The 18275-nt window shown below is 36.5% G+C and overlaps 1 protein-coding gene across 3 annotated transcripts in view; it reads right to left on the bottom strand.

Annotated features, from left to right (window-relative positions):
• Nucleotides 1–1109: 1109 nt before the first annotated feature.
• The window catches only part of LOC139114837 (uncharacterized), a 72621-nt gene continuing 55455 nt past the window's right edge, over nucleotides 1110–18275 (bottom strand). For 2 of the 3 annotated variants that reach the window (XM_070676782.1, XM_070676783.1), the window contains one exon: nucleotides 17126–18162. In XM_070676782.1, the coding sequence (XP_070532883.1) occupies nucleotides 17348–18162 (815 nt within the window). In that variant the 3' untranslated portion in view covers nucleotides 17126–17347. Of the gene's footprint in view, nucleotides 1441–3202; nucleotides 3241–4472; nucleotides 4595–17125; nucleotides 18163–18275 lie in introns of those variants that run through there. The other variant, XM_070676784.1, reaches the window with a different exon arrangement.

Here is an 18275-nt window from a genome sequence, read left to right as displayed (position 1 = left end):
CTGCAGATTAAAGTGGTCAAGTCAAACATACTGGACACCCCTTCCTTTCATTAAAAAATGGTTCAGCCCTCACTGTACACACCTATTCTAAGTGGTTAAGCCAAAATCATATTGAACAACAGTATTATAAGTAATGGCCTGGTGCTATCAGTACACACCATTAGTGGTTTATCCAAACATGCTGGACACCCCTTACATTAAAGAATGGTTTAGCCCTCACTGTACACACCTATTCTAAGTGGTTACGCCAAAATAATGCACACCTGCAGATTAAAGTGGTCAAGTCAAACATACTGGACACCCCTTAAATTTAAGAATGGTTCAACCCTCACTGTACACACCTATTCCACGGGCTTAATAGGGTCAGATACGGGCTATGCATGGGTCGCCATTTTAATCAGAATTTAGACTGCATATTAAGGTGCACAATTACCTGACAAGATCATGTGATCAGCACAAAAGTATTAGTGGCAGGCTTGGAAATCGGACGACAAAAATACCAAACGTTAAAAGTGTTTTGCATGGTTCCACGCTGAAAAGTCTGACTTTGTATTTGATGGCATTTGGTAGTTAAATGATGTGACAGACTACACCACCTTTTGCATGTATGGCAGCGACTCAACACAAGTCATTTTTTATTTTTCATTCAATGTCAACATAGGATGCTTGATTTGGGAAACCATGGAGGTAAAATTATTATCTAAATTTGAAGGTAACTCTAAGTTGGAAATACATTCAATGCAATCACTGCGTTCGCATTCTTGACCAATGATAACCACACTTATCATAGCCCATAATATGACCCTATTTTCAAAAGCAGCACAGCCAGCGGTAGAAATGGGTTATGGGATCAGACAAAATGTGGATCTTCTTGCTCAGCATGCATATCACTTACCTTTGGGGTGAGCAAACTTCTAACATGTGAAGGGATCAATGCTAACTAACAAGGCCGGCTGTGCTTTAGGGACTAGTCAGTTTCTTTGGCCTGGGGGGCCACTGGATTATTTTATGCTGATGTCAAAAAGTGGCTGACCCCCCCTATTCACACTTGTGAAAACAGCGTGCCCCCCCCCCCACCCCCATTCAAACTTTCAAAACCATGGTGACCCCCTGCGCGTGATAAGGGTAAAACAAATGTAAATTCAATAATTAAGTACAGTTATTCTGTGTTTCAATAAAATTGTTCTTATGTCAGTTGTAAGACAGGCTGAAGAAACTGACCAGTCCCTTAAGGGAAGAATATCACAGACTACCCCCTTTTTTCAACAAGTAATGTTTTATTTTTCTGATTTTCTCCATAATAACAAGTCCTTCATACAAGCCTCTCATACAAGCCTTTCATACAATTCATACAAGCATTTAACCAAAGGTTGTGCGATGAATCTTCGGATAACACCAATTTCTCTTGTCCTTAGTCCAGCATTTCATGAAACCATAGACCTTGAAAAAAAGGGACAAAATTAGAATTTTATAACAAGGTCTTCAATATGCTAATGCAAATTTCTAGTTTGGATCAAGAAATTAGTCTATATGGTTAAATCAGAAGTGTTAACCACTGATAGGTAATCCAATACACCTGCTTGCTTTGAAGTGTCTCATTGCTCCAGTAGTTTCAATTTCATACTGTCTTGTGTTTTTACTCTCACTCAGTGTATGTCAACGACCATAAGAATAGTGGGTCACGCAAACTGTTCTATAGCTGTACCACACTACAAACACACTACTTGTAATGGATATGTACTCCAGTTATAACAACTTGTTAAAAGTGTAATTAAGTATAACAAGTCATCATTAATGACACAGTCCCCACTTGTTAATGGGTACTTTGATTAAATGTCCCCAGAGACGATAAGTCCCCTTCATTAATTAGGTCTGTGATAAAACTACTTTGATAAAGATGGCGCTATGGCCAAGAATGAGTTCCATGGTGGTGAAAACAAAACCAAGGTAGGCTGCCATCCTAATTACAAAAGGTCATTAAATGAGTCAAGTGTCCTTGTACCAACATGCTGAGACTTGCCTGAGTTATGGCCAAGGACATGAAAAAAATTGTAACAAAATGGCCGCCATGCGGCCATATTGAATCATGAAAAAATCGTAATAAAATGGCCACACGGCAGCCATATTGGATCGTATCAAGAAACAAATTGACGCGCATGTGTATGATATAGGTCAATGTCCTTGTACCAACTTTGAATAAAATCGGTTGAGATATGCCTGAGTTATGGCTCCGTACATGAAAAAATTGTAATAAAATGGCCACACGGCAGCCATATTGGATCGTATCACAAAACAAATTGACGTGCATATGTACGACATAGGTCAATGTCCTTGTACCAACTTTGAATAAAATCAGTTGAAACATGTCAGAGTTATGGATCTGTATATCAAAAAAATCATAATAAAATGGCCGCCTGGTGGCCATATTGGATTGTATCACAAAATAAATCAACGTGCATATGTATGACATATGAAGTAATCCTTGTACCAAGTTTGAATGAAATCGCTCCAGATATCTCTGAGGTATCAGCGTGAACAGACGGACGCACGCACAGACATGGCCAAACCAACAAGTCCCCCCGGACGGTGTTTGTGGGGACTAAAAACAGAACTGAACCTATGAAACACAATTGGAGCATCCAGCAACAATAAACAATGGTAAATCTTGCACACAATCAACAGTTTTAACCGTGAAAATTAAGTCTGAAAGTCACCAAACTGCAATGTATTATAACATACTTGTGATCTGTACATGGAGATCATTTGATGTGTATTCTATGTTTGTTGCATTAGTATATCCATCAAAGTTCAACACTGATCAGTGGATGAAATTAAACTGATATCCTCATCTCAGTCTTGGTCATTCATTCACACAAGTATTTGCTTTACCACTATGGTATTCTACTTTTTGGTTATAACAATTTTAAGCCTTTGAGAACTGGATTTTTCCAACCAAAATTTTCGTATAATATTTTACCAATTTGTTTAAATTTCTCTCTATTTTTTTGATAATTTTGGACTGAATGGACATAACATTTTATTGGCTACAGTTGTATTATCAAACTTTTTTGCAAAAATTAGAAAAATTGACTTGGGTAAACTTTAAAAGCTGAAAATTATTGACTTTGGTGCTCAAAGGATTAATTTGTACTCAGTGCTTAATTAAAACTTTCAGTTTTCCTGTCAAGAACAGTTGCCTCACCTTGGCCTTCATCTGTGGTGGGTTTTACTTTCTTCATTCTAAAGCAGAATAAAAAAAAAAATTAGATAAATACTAGACAATGCACTAAAAGTTGGCTACAGGAATGACTATTTGTATATGAAACCCTATGCTGGGACTTGGTGATATCTGAGTGTACATAAAGTGTTTATCAATAGTCTTTGCTTTCAAGCTATATTTTTGTAAAAGCATCAGATTCCTCGAAAATCGATTCCTTCTCAAGTCATACACATTTGAATTTTGTGTGTACAAACTGTAATACAGTACACCATCCAAGTTAAAACTATAAATGGACTAGATCAGTTTACAGACCAACATTTAAGTGATGAAAAAGTTGCAGGCATTGGACCATTTCTCAAACAATGATGTACTTTGAGATTTTGCGTAAATCAAAGGTATGGTGTAGACAGCAACTTTTTCATCGAAAATATGAATTCGACTCAAGCAAACAAAACTTCAGATGTGTTCATAACTTTCTCTGATTCAGGGGGTCAGTAAATTAATATATGCGTTTGTGGTTCACTGACCAGTATCTGGTATGTTGACTTGGCAACCTACATGTAGTTTGGTTGTCCTGTATATTATCATGTTAATTTACCCCCCCCCCCCCCCCCCCCCCCCCCCCCCCCGGAACTGTACACCTCTTTAAGTATTAAAGTACGATGTGCCTCAGGGACAGATATTCTGACTCTCAAATTTGATCAATACTTTTCTGAACTACCATTTGTTGGGGTGCAATTTAATGCTCTTCAAGTTAGAAAAGTGCTCACCAACTTAGTTTTTCAAAACATAAAGAATGTTGTTTTCCCCATAGAGTTGACACTGATGGCGGCCATTTTGAATTCACATATCAGTAAAATGGTTGGTAATTTGTTTCTCTAGTACCAAACTTAGCATGCTAATCCCTGAATTTTATTGTTGATTTGGTAAAAGAATGGTTGAAAGTTCACTGAGGAAAGTTGGAGCAAAAGTTTCAGTATTTCACTTTAGAGGCTCATACGTAACCATAACTACCGTAGTCTGCAGAACTGCAGGATGGGTAAGGCACATTCTTACAAAAAAATGGGGTGTATCCCCGACCCCTAGAACCCTGGATTAACTCAACCTGACGAAACACATACAAATAACAGCTGCATTGCTTTGCGAACCCAACAGGCGGAATAAAATGTCAACTTTAGCCACAGATAGTTTCTATACACTGCATTGGAATATATATCAATTTGTGCGAGCAAATCAAAGTCTTGATTCTCACCAAAAGTGTAAGACGTCTCCAATGCACTCTTGTTGTACAGTGTTCACTGAATGCTACCTCTGCATCGCTGTAATATTGGTTACACAGTGTAAAATAAAATCCAAGTTTCACATACAACTTCCCTGAGAAGAAAAAAGACACAAAATATTTTTAATATTACTGTAATGAAAAGAGGCAGAAACAAAATCAAGGCCTTCCACAGACAAAGTAAGCCATTTCGTCTTGAATTTTGTTTGATACGAGATACTACTTATATTGTTTGACATGTTGAAAGATACCGAATGAATGGGTGACCATGCATATACCTATATGCATGGTCACCCATTCATTCGGTATCTTTCAACACGATAAATCAAACATTACGAAAATGAATTAATGGTCATTCATTTTTGCGATGGTTTCATGTATCGTGTCTAAAAACTTGGGCAAATACATGCATGGTCACCCATTCATTCAGTATCTTTCAACAGGTCAAACAATATAAATAGTATCTTGTATTAAACAAAATTCCTGACAAAATGGTCGACTTTGTCCCTTTAAAGGCAGATGAGCTGCAACTTTGGACACATTTTCATGATTTTATACTTAGATTAAAATTAGTTCATAGAAATGTTCTTGCTAAGAGATGTTTACTTCAGTATAATTATTCCCTGAGCTCAATACATGGGGAGGAGGTGTCAGTAAGACAAATAATAAACAAGTGCCACACCCAAATATGGCTGTCTCCATACAACTACATGATTAACAGCGTACATGGTGCATGTACATATTTGAATCTTTACAAATACAACATGGTGCACCCCACTGAAAGGATGTGAAAGGGATTCACTCCAGTTTGACAAAGAATTCTCTGTTTTTCACGCAATATAACAAGGTTTTGAAAATGGATGGGAACTTAAAATAAACAAAAATCTGTTCCACTTCTTGCCAATTCTGCTACAAGAAAATGTTGTTGAGGCACAGTTAACTACTATATACTCGATTTGCAGATTGCAATGAATGTCTGAGGAAATTGAAGGTACCTTTAGGTCGGAAAAATTTCCCAGAGGGCCTTTACGTCCTAAGTTTCAAAAGAGCTAACCATCTTAAGTTTCCAAAGGGGAAAAATCTGTTAAAGGGGAAATAATCTCTCTACATTCTTGTCATATGGGCCGCCGCAAGCAGAAACACCCCTGACGCAATTTTTTTCAATTTTGAGTTATTGATATTTTCAGAAAGTACTGATGCTGCTCTTTCCAAAAATGTAAGTGGTTAGCCCGCTTCATGCTCCTATACCCTATAAATCAAGGTTAAACGACCTTGACCTATGCAAATTTATGCAAATTTATATCTGACTATTTTCATCCACTGTGATCCAATGCATATCTTTCATGTGACATTATGAAATAATTGTCATCTTGGGGATAACCAATTCTGTTCGACTGTGAAACTTGTCACAGTAGGCATTGGGTATGGACACTTACTGTTGGATCAAACCATTTTTCTTTGTGGGGGTGGGTGGAAGACAAAACAGACATAATTCTAAGTAAAAGTCACCTATTTTGAGCTGCTATGGCATCTTTATTCTTTTGTTGAAATGTAAAAACTTGCTCATGACATTTTATTTACAGTGCAGCAGGTATGCTCAATTATAAAGATGACTAATTGCCATGGAGATTGTTGCTAGGCAACACATAGAGTGAATATAATACAGTGTAAAATAGTCATAAATGACTATATTGAAATCATTCCTCTTCATATAATTATATTACAATATGAAATCCTTTTTTCTTATTATGCACAGATACATTTTCACACTGGAAAATCAGTGGATATACAATGAATTGCAATAAAGTGAATCCCAATGAAACCTTATTTATCAAATAACATATCACATTAGTGAAGCATTGTCAGTGAGACTAGCATGCATAATACTCTTAGAAATCTACTCAGTAGTCAGTGACAAACAATGCATTATCTCATGTTTGCTTACATTTGTTAAAATCTCCTTGAATACTTCTCAATGGAGTGTAAACAATAATTTAGTTTTATTTAAGTTCATTTCTAAGGAAATTAAGACTTATAACAATGGCTATTATGCTAATTCACACCAAATGCAGTACTAGATCCAGTATGAGATACTTTTACTACACCATAAATTTGCTATCAATATTCAGACTACAATTATTCATCTACATACAATTATAGTTGTTACTCCCTCATTGAGAAATACAATTGTGTAGCAGTATACTTCCTCAAATTTAACTTAAATCAGAAATTGCTCATTATGTATCAGTATTCACTGCACATTCAATATTTTTAATATATATAAAGCACAGTATAGCACTGCAGTAACAATTTGTAAACTGTTACTATTGAGTATGATACAATGCATTGATGTATTGTAGCCATATAAGAAAAGAATAGACAGACAGATTGATAGATGTAAAGATAGATAGACAGACAGATTGATAGATGTAAAGATAGATAGATAGACAGACAGATAGATGTTTTACAAATTGCTATTTTTCAAAGTGTTACCACAGCACCATTTATTTACTTTGTGTAGCAGTGTTGCAGAAGTATGTGGCCCTGTATGGCTCCCTAACATACCGTAGCACTCTGGTCTGGAGATCCCGATATCTCTCTCTGGACAGACCACCAGCTGGCAGTACTGTGGGTAAAGTATCATCACTTGGTGGCCATGTAACCCCCCTTTTCACTAAATAAACACATTCCTCAACTCCAGTTACTGATTTTTTCACATACACAGCCCCTGGGTCATCTTTCGTGAATCTGAAGTGATGATAGCCACTGATTCCCCTCAGATTTCTAAGATACTTCTTAAAAAACTCATCCCACTCCCTCCACTGGAAATTCGACTCTTTTTCAACATCACCTGATGCATCTGAAGACATGTATGGCCTTGAAGAGTTGACCTTTGAACTTTTATTGACAACATTACACAAGTTGTGCCATAGTGTCAACGTCATTCCTCCTGTACAACTGACGGATCTTACCAAATGCCGAGTCACATACACATTTTGTATGGCCAGCTTCCATAAAGTGATATGTGATCTCCTCATGTTTACCTGTGCTACAACGATAAATAAAATAATGCAATAAACTCTTGTTTTTATTTTGACCAGAACAGTTATCTGCATGGAAAGAAGCAAATTTTTCACCAAGGCCAAAATTTCTCAGAAAATCATCCAACATACTAATTACATTATTTGGCCCATGACACTTCTTGTTGTCTGGCTGTATGGTTTGTGATTCGTCAAATAAATAATTCATCTGTAATTTACATGCCTCATTGTGAATACCAAAACAATTAACTTTCATTGGATTGAGAAAATAAAGTGGTCCTACTTGACGTGATTGATGGGGTAATAGAAAACTCTGAGCAAAATCAAACGTATAGTGTACTTTAGATAAATTATTACAACAGAAATTATAGTGACCTGGCTTAATTACTTCTTTGACAGGCTCATACTCTGCTGTTGCCATTTTTATCAATTCATTACAAAATTCCTTTTCAGACTGTGCACTTAAATGTGATTACTGAATTCAGTTGTAACAGTCAACTTATCGGATTCACTTGTTGCATACTGAATAGATTGTCTGAAAGCTTCACACTTTGGACAAACATCAGTCCTTGGTTCCATCCGTTTGATATGTGGCACACAGCCACTCCAAATATTGCGGAAAGTTGTCTCACCAACAGCCATGCGTGGAGGGTCACTTTGTTGACAACTCACTGTATACTTGTCATATACCTCAGCTTTGGTGTCACATGAAGGTAGGTAGATGGGAGGGTGATCATCTCTACCCCTTGGAGCAGCTGGCTTTGGTAACCCTTTCTCATCCGCATACCTTATAAGAAATTGTACAACATCCTCAATAACCTACAGATCAAAGAAGGTACAGGAAATGTTACTGAAAGGAACATATCATGCCATGTAAAACTTCCACAAATTCCGGAACTACAAAATGTAATGTATGACAATAAAAAGTCACACTTGGATTGATATAACCTCTAAGATATATCAAAAATTTGTTTGTTTATCATTAGTTCGCAGTTGTTAAGTGAGTGGTTTATCACTAACAAATAATTACAGAGAAAGACAAATGCAGATACTGGCATTATTTCAATTAAAATTATTGTTTCACAGAAATAGGTGAACTGAGGTTTCATTTGTTGTTACTTGAAGGTGAAAATTAAAACTTGTACTTGGCCAGAGTAATTTTAACTCAGTGTTGTGCATCCCAGTATGCATAGTGTTGTAGAAGATTATCATGAAAATCACACTACTCATTAATTTTTCTCAATAAAGAGTAGTCTTTGAATGTAGTAAAACACAAAATGCCTTTCATAATACACAGCTGGTAAAATACAACAGACAGTGATGTTTTCTGTCTTATGCAATGAAATCATACATGTTTCAATGTATCAAATTGTAGAATGAGTGAATATTTTAAAAACAAACAACTGACAAAAGTTATTTTTTCACCCTACCCACTCAACTTGCAAGATTTCCAGTGGTATTTAAATCCAGATTTGAATTACTAAATTAACTGAAAGTCTTCCGTTTTCAAATTTGTCTTGAAAAAGTCTTAACAATTTATAACAATAGCAACTTACAACAGAAAATATCTACCGGTGAAAAATAAGTGACTGGTTCCAAGAAAGTATTGTACACAATCTTTACCTCAAATGTGTATGTATTGACTGGTTTTCTCCCTTTCAAACCATGTTGTCTTGGTATTACACCATTCTCCTTATAGTGCCTTTTCAAGTTTTTAAATGCAGTTACCCTAGAGGAAAAAGACGTTTAGCTGATGAAATGTATAGTCTCAACATGTATACATAAAGTGTTTAAAGATATTGGAAGCCGTAATTGATTTCAGTGAGATCATGTGATTGTCAGAGAACACAGACCACATTTGATTGAAGACTCGCAAGACCCTTATTTATTTTCAAGTTTCATCGAACTTGGACACATACACCTAATTAACACCTATGAAATAAGTTTAAGATTATCGGTTTGGTTTCGTGACAAAACAGAGTATTTCTGGTTTGTGTGAAGTCCGATTATTTACACACATGCGTTTGTCCCATAGTAACTTAGTTGAAAGCAATATGGCCGACATTTTGGGTATAGCGCCCTCTACGACCTCATTGAATTTCTCCCTGATAGCAGGCAATGTGTTTCCCATATTTACACATGTATGCTCATTATTTACCTTGCTTCAAAATTAATTTCAAGATTGGTTTAAATGTCATGTTTTATTTTTATGATTTAAAGGTTTTACATGGTCTGAGATAAAAAATGCTGACATGTGTAGAATTGAAATATCCAATTGATTTCTTTTATATTTTTCTGATTTTTTTTTGAAAAAATACAGAAATTTCTTTTTATTTCCTGCAGTTCTCATATCACTATTTTTTCCCAAAATAATTTTTCTTTTCTGAAAAAAAAAAAATCAATTTCATACACTTTGTTTCATTCCCCTCAACCTCTAAGTAGGTCAAAAGGTCAAAAGAATAAATTAACAGCCCAAATTAATGTGGATTGCCAAATATTATTACAATGCATGGGGACAATGACTATACTATTGTACAGCTTATCCCTGAATTTGGATGTGGTTCATCTATTTTTTTTTTCTGTTATGACCTTTTGACCTACCAAAAAAGCATGACCTTTGACATAATAGAGTGGTTATGTTCCTCAGTTCCATATTTTATGAACTGAAAGGACAATAACTCACACAACAACATAATATGTACATTTTATACAGATTTAATTACGTTTCAAAACATTACAGAATGTGATCCAAAGCAATTATTTAACTCTTATTTTTGTATGGACCACGCCTTGTCACCTCTGGAACAACATGTGATGGGTGTGTTTTGATATGATGGTTTTTTTACCATCATTTCAACTTTTTTGGCTGCATCGCCTGGCATGCGCTGATAATTTCTCATAGAGTCATTTAGCACATGGTGAATAGACTCTATGCCCTGTTCTGAAAGAAATCCAACCCTCTTTTCATATTTTGGACCCTTCCCAACACATGGCTTCTAACATATGAAGTTTTGGAAACACACTTTCCTCCGGAAACACCATTCTGTAGTGAGCCATCAGTCTTGACACACTTAATCCTGGAAAAAAAAACATTAAAGCAATTATGTACAAAGGAATTTATTATTGTCACATTATTATTAAACATGCCGTATATCATATTCTTAAATGGTATTCAAATTTTCAATAAAGTTCAACTGTGTAAATTATTGCTACTTGTTGAGTATTTTTGTTCTGTGTGTCAGATGTGCTTGTTCAACAACCTGAAAACATACCGTAATACACTGTATATAGCTTCTTATCACTTCTAATAAGTGAACAATCAGCTTTGTTGACAAGCATAATACCAATCCATGCTAAGTACAGGAGTGCCAACCTGTAGTTGATATACAGAACAAAAATGTTGAAAATATACCAATAAATTACTGGTAGTGTCCCTTTAACATAATGGTATATAACAACAATGGTTATTTTACAGGCAAGGTTAATAAAATGGTATCAAATATACAAGTTCCATCATGGTTAAGGGAGTAGAAAGAAATAACCAAATCATGTATAGTAAAAAAGCCAAAAGTACAGCTACTTTGTATATCTGCTGTATACTCCAAATAAAACAGATTTGAACATGAACAAAAAAACAGTAAAATGTCAAACTAGATACTGAATGCACTATATTAGCATGCAAACATATACTTATCTGATTTTTCTAGTTCATACAAACAGCTGTTGTACTGAGATTGAATTAATAGAACATCCACATTCAACTGGACTAGGGTTAAAAAAAATAGTAAGAACCTGTATACAACAAAAGAATACAACAAAAGTAAATATCCATTCAAGAAATTGAAAAGAAAACTGTTGAACAATGATGGAAAAAATCCATGGTAACTATACAGCTGAAAACAAATATATCTAAAATTAGTTATTGAAATTAAACATACCCAACATTTCAATCTCATGATCAGTTAACTCTCTGCTTACTGAATAAATGTTGTGGCATGAAGCAAACAGTGAGAAAGGGGTTGGTGCTTTGACACTATACTCCTGGCCTGTGGTAGAAAGTCTGCACAAACTTTCTCTGTGTTTGTGACAACGCTGTCACAGAGAATGGTTACATTTTTTGCCTGAAATGATAAAACAGACTTGGTTCATAAGTAGGTTACTGAAAAAAATGTGAGAAGAGTATACATTTGAATCGAAACATCTTACTAGTTCAGTCTGAGTGAATCTGTGCTTTTTACTGTAAAAGAAATTCTCCATTAACATTTATAAATACAGACATTTTCCACATTATCCGTGCATAAACTGTACAAAAATGTATCATTACTGTGTTATAGTGTTTTACTTCTACAATATGTAGAGAAATGTCAATGAATTTTATGTAAAATCCTGAATGTACATGAGCATATTGCTACAAACCTTGCAACATGTATTAACATGATTGCCTACAAAAGCCTGACTGTGGTAGTCCTGAGATGTACGTTGATGGTAGCTAGTGCTGCCTCCAACCCCTTCACTGTGTAGCCAGCTTGATGTGGTAGCTTTGTTTTTAATTCCTTTACCACTGTCATCTGGAAAGGATATCAATATTTCAATGTTGGACATCAACCTATAATGATGATACACAAAAGAAGTAATATGAATTGGAATGAACACTGCTTTGTCAAACATAATAACCTTGTCTGCTGCCCTTTTTTGCAGTTGTTTCTGTTCTTGTTCCATTTCCTTTATTTGTTGAAGGGAGGGGTACACAGAGTCATCATCATCGTCACTGTCATCATCACCATCTTCAAGTAAGGCACAGTCAATCAGAGCCCTCAGTCTCTCTGCCTCAGCATTGTGTTCTGCAATCAGTGTCTCTTCCTTGACAATTTTCTTGATGATAGCAGCATACTCATCAAAGTGACCACTCATTAGCACAGGCTCATCCATGTCACCATGCTTTGCCAAGTGCATAGACATCTGCATGTCAAGTATTTGGCAAGCATGCTGTAGTAACTTGTACCACCGATGGAAAATGCCCAATGAAATGTGTAAACTGGTAATGCAACCTAATGAAACAAAAAATATGTGAAAGGCTTGGAATCTTATTTTCCTGGAATAAAAATGGAAAGGTTATTATTGTGAAATATTTTCATGTTTACTAACCCTGGACAGTGGGATGTTAAAAAAGGGCTTCCTGACACAGTTGTTGTATTCCTTGGCCTCTCTTGCTACCGAACCTTTTTCAACAAATCTGGCATAATTTGCCAGTATTCTGCTGAGGGTCCTATTAGCAATAGGTGGTCTGTCATCTGGGCCATATGAGCTGTTTCCCTTGTAATCAGGCACCAGAGACAGAAGTACTTGCCTGCAAATACAATCAAGATCAGTGATTTTCACAATGTGAAATTGCTGTTGAATAAAAATTAACTCAAAAGAAATAGACAATAGCTAACAATAAGCACATACCACAGGCTCCTGATAGCCCATATATCTTCAGAAGATACTCATAATCTCCACTGAGCCACACAATTAGTTGTTTATCCCTGAAAAAATCAAAGGAGCGGATAAATTCCAAGCAGGTAACCACTGCGACTGATGGTAACAGAACATTTAAAGGACAGTAGTTGCAACTTGTGATTATTTTGAATACTTTGTGCATTTATTTCTGAACCAGTGTCATGTTCATCCCACTAAAACTTGGAAAATTCCAGTGTTCAACTCATAAATACAGTCTGTATATATATAATGAATACTTCTGTTGTTGACATATAAATTTTAGTATGCACCAAAACTGAAATGTCAACAATAACAATACATGTACACTGCTCAAACAAACAGTAACACACATTCACAAGATGAACACCTGTCATTTTAACATGTTTTAGGGAATACAAATATCTAACATAAATACAAAAAAACACAGCACTGGAAAAATCAGAAGTTACAGCTTATGTCCAATTAAAGGCCCACTGTCTGTATCTCTTGGCTATTATTTCACTATCTTTGTTCTGTGTATTCACTGAAGTTTCTTATTCAACTCCATATACATGTAGTATGATGGCATGCCATGTATTAAGCTCCTCAACACAGACAATATGTGTACATTTAGCATTGTTATTGTCAAAAATTTCATTCAAGTCAGGATGTAAATTCTTTTGTCAACAATAACAATTGCAATTATACATACATGTATACAGGCTATGTATGAGGAGACCTAATGTTATTTCTCCACTTACACATACCAGTACAGTGTACAGTCTGAGTGAATCACTAACTTACTTCCATTTGTACTTATCCAGGGAATCCACTTCACCAGCATTGGCTGCCATAGCTGTACGCAGGTTTTTGTCACTGTCATGAGCTAGGAACACATTCCATACTATGGTGTTTTCTGGACTGTTTGGGTTTTCCACATTCATAACCTGAAATATGGATTTCATACTTCCTCCACCATGATCTCCACCAACTTTTATCCATATCTGATCTTTTGGAATTGTGTTATGTGTAACAAATTGTGATGCACTATATAAAAAGAAAAAGAAATTGTTAGGCACATTTACCTGAAAGTAAAAGGTAACTGTTAGAAAAGACATGCATATATAGCATTGAGTATCAAATAAATACAAATGTCAATATGAGTGTGCATTGTAATATTCCAAAATACCTGTCAAGAGCATCAAGTCTGTTTAGCACTGCATTGAGAAGATTTGTGACTGAAACACATGGTGCTAGACGAGACTTCACTCAACCTAACACCATCAACCCCTCTAACTGGAAATGTGAAAGGCAAATTCTGGTTTTGAGCTCAAGTTTAAGTGTGTCAGCAAGCTCCCTATCTTTGCTTTCTGCTCCAATAGGGCACTTCCATTGTCTCAGCCACCTACCGGTACAATGGAAGGGAAAATAATGGTTGGTACAAATGCTTGAAACAAACTTATATATTACATGGGAAAAAAGATATTACCTGCAACAGTTGTAAAAAAACTATTGTTTATTATTGATGGTAAGATACTCAATGACACTGCATTATGTAAAACATTTGACAGATCCCACTGAAAATTTAATTAGCTGGAATTTTTCTATATAATCCCTCCAAAAATACTGTATAGTCAAATTCCATGGTTTAGCTTTTGATGGTATAGATTTAAAACATAGAATAGAATTTGTTTTTCACTGCTACTGTGGATAAATATATGTCTGGCTTAAATTCAGTTTTCAACAACATCACACAAACAACAATCAAGAACAATATTTATTGTAACATACTAGAATATTTTACAAATTTACAGTTTAAAGCCAATACTTTGTATTGTATCATGTTACAGGGATCTCAGTTTTTCCATTTTATTTCCTCATGGGATGCAGAAAAAATTGATGTGGCAGGTCTGAATTATTTTTATTGGCCTTACCTTCCTAATTTCCTGAGTGTTGACCAAGTGATGTTCAAATCTGTTTTCCAAGTTCAAGGATGTGTCGTTGGGGTTAATCCTAATAAATCAGCTATCTACTGTCCCTCTGTTTCTTCCAGCCTCTTTAGCTCATGAGTAGCTTGTAACGCTGCAGAATCTGTGTCACCACTTACACATTGCCTCATTTTAGTAATCAGCCGGCTCCTGCTTACTTATGTGGACCGGCCACATTCATTACTGGTTTTTCGTGGTTGTACAACACGGGTCATGTACAAAGGCTGTATTTGAACAAATCAATAAAAGATACTATACAAGTACATTGATCTAACTATGTTTTAAAAATATGTTTTCTATGCGATTCCAGTTTGCCACCATATATGCATAGAATTTGAAATTTAAAAAAATATTATCACAGCCCCTGTCATACACTGTAAACTGCATCAGTGTTGTACATCTGTGTCACAGACATATACCTATGCATTCACAAACACACACAATCCCCACACATCAAAGCCATTTGAGTGTAATCGTATTTTACTCACCTGCCCTGCAGTTTTTAATTGACAGTGTTGTTGTTTGTCATTCCAAGGTTTTCTTTTACCAGTTTAGATGTTAGCAACTCAAACTTTTCAGATGCCCTGAATTTCTTCATCTGTGCTTATAATGTATCTGCTGCCTCATCTGTGCAGGGTTGTATTGTGACATCACTTTGTTGTACAGCAACATTGGGAGTTGAAAATTGGCAATAATCATGGTCATGATACATTGGTAGGGAATATTTACACTGATTCACGTGATCTGCAAGGTCTGCGAGGGGCATAATGCTGTTGCAACCATACATTACATAATCACATGATACAATCAATGACGACAACACATTTGAAAACGCAAGTGGGACAGAAGCAATGGATAATGATGAAATGTGTACACGACAGACAGGACAAGTTTCGGTGACAAACTGAACAAACGACTTACTCAAACAATCACAACAAAATGTATGGGCCCCTCAAATAACACCTGCACACATGAATCAGCAATATCCTTACATATTGGGCACTCAAATTCTTGAGATATACCAGAGGTGAATCTCTCTACATTCAGTTCTAATGTACAGCGATATTTCCTGCCGGCCTTGGACTTTGTATATTCACAAAGAACTTCAGTGTTGAGTGAGTCTTGTTGTGAATCTTCAAGTTTCCTACTGGTAGCCTCGCCAGGCATCTGACTAGTAACACGTTCACCACTGCACCCACCTCGTGTTTTTTTTCTTCCTGCCGCCCTTGGAAAGGGAAATACACACTGCACAGGTTCCTCCTCGCTGATGTTTTGACAAGTTAAAAACCTCCGTACTTGGTGTGTATGGTCTGTTGGCATTTTTTGCTTTGTTGTGGTAAACAATCAGCCGTTTACAGTCTCGACAAAGATATTTTGGGTGAACGATATCGCTGTCATCGCATATGTTTTGCTGGAAACACTCGGAGATTTCTGATGCTAGTGCAAATTTGTCATACTTGGTTACTTTGTCGACCTTTCGTGCACAAATTCGACACCGGTTTTCCAGCAAATGCATGTGAAAATCAAAATTGAGTCTCATGTTTGGGCTCCTACTGTAAGCAGACGATCCGAAAATCTCTAAAATCAAATTTGGCACACAAAATGCCCGCAGACGCCGTGACTATGGAGACGGAGGTTCCAAAACAAAAACATTGCATACGTCACACAAACAGGCATTTCCCGAGGTAGCACACAATTTCCCGAGCATTCACACAGCACAACAGACGGTTTAAAATGACAACGATTGCGGAAAAACCGATATGCGATTCAGAAAAATTTGTTATTATTTATAAATCGACACTCAAAAAGTACATTACGTTTCAAAAGCTCACCTCTGGGGTCAAATACGCCATTGAAATACGCGTACACAGTCCTACATGAAGGCACTCGTAGCTCGAGTTTAAGCGAGAACCATGAGCGCTAGATAGCATGGATATCCGTCGACGGTACTAAAAAAGTCCTAGTAGACAACAATTTCCACGATTTGTTAGTCGATATCCAAAATTCTGCGATCGAAAAAACGACTGGCATCGCAACAGAAAAACGTGTCGATCGACCTCTCGCAAAAATAACGCTCTACATGAGATCTCGTCAAACACTTGTTCGTTATTTCTTTACTCCTTCTGAATCATTACGGGAGTCTATGGACAAACGCATGTGTATAAAACGAGGGCTTGCCCCATGACGTCATAACATGAATCCGTGTACAGTCAGAGCAAAGCTACTTTGTTTTGGTTTGATCGTAGCGTCCAGTGAAACTTTATTCCTGTTTTACATAACTGGTTGAAATCATAATGCTTTTATTGTCGAAGAATAACTGATTCATTTGCAGAAAAATCGGGCATGTTTAATAAAAATTCCGTCAGACGAAATTAGACTGGAATTTGGACTTACCGACATAATAACAGTATCGCCAGACCTTCTCACAAACTTTCACGCCGTCGAACTTGTAGATAAAACGTTGACACTCTCGCTTACCACCTCGAACTGTGTCCCCGGAATATGAATTCTCATCAAGCTTTGCCAAGATTAGAATGTCCCGTTGATCTTTGGTAAACTCTGCCATATTCAGTCGATGATGAAAGACGACGTCGAGTTTCAGTTTCCCAAAACACTCGTCTTTGCAGCCACAACCTTTCTCAAACGTCGCCCGGACGGCAGCTCGGTCAAGATCGACATTTGGCCCAGTATCTCGCAATCCATCGACACCGTTTACCGGTTGGTTGTCGTTAAAAAGGCTTGCTAGTTGACTTGCCTCAGAAATATCGACACTGCCATCATCATCGTCATCATCGTCATCTTCAGACGTAACCTCCAGACTGGCATCTGGTGGTGTCAATATCGACACACTTGACAACTGAGAGTTGGCAATATCGGCGTTCTCCGATTCCGGGCAGTAAACAGATGAAATTTCATCGTGTCTGTCCTGGAGTAGCTGTACTAGCTCTCCATCAAGGTCAGGATCAATTGGGATGTCAGACATACTAAAATCAAGCTGTTTTATAGTCACAGACAAAGCAAACAATGCGTCCTCGGCAGCGCGAAGGTGACAGACTGAGCCCTGGAAATGGCCCGGGCGGTGAACTTTAGTCACGCTAAGGTCACATGGGAAAACTAAAAGGTCACATCGGAACGGCGCCAAGTTTACAAATTTGGAAAATCCGTTTTTCTCAGCAACTAAAATAGATAATATTAGAACACACAACATGTGACAATAACTTATTTTATTTCTATCTAAAAATTTTGTCAAAAATATTCTGAAATTCGTTGTTTCAGCATCGTTTTCATAG

This window comes from Ptychodera flava, chromosome 16 (assembly GCF_041260155.1).
Source record: "Ptychodera flava strain L36383 chromosome 16, AS_Pfla_20210202, whole genome shotgun sequence".
In the NCBI taxonomy this organism is placed as follows: Eukaryota; Metazoa; Hemichordata; class Enteropneusta; family Ptychoderidae; genus Ptychodera; species Ptychodera flava.
Note: the sequence above shows the minus strand (reverse complement) of the source record. Positions and strands in the feature narration are given on the sequence as shown.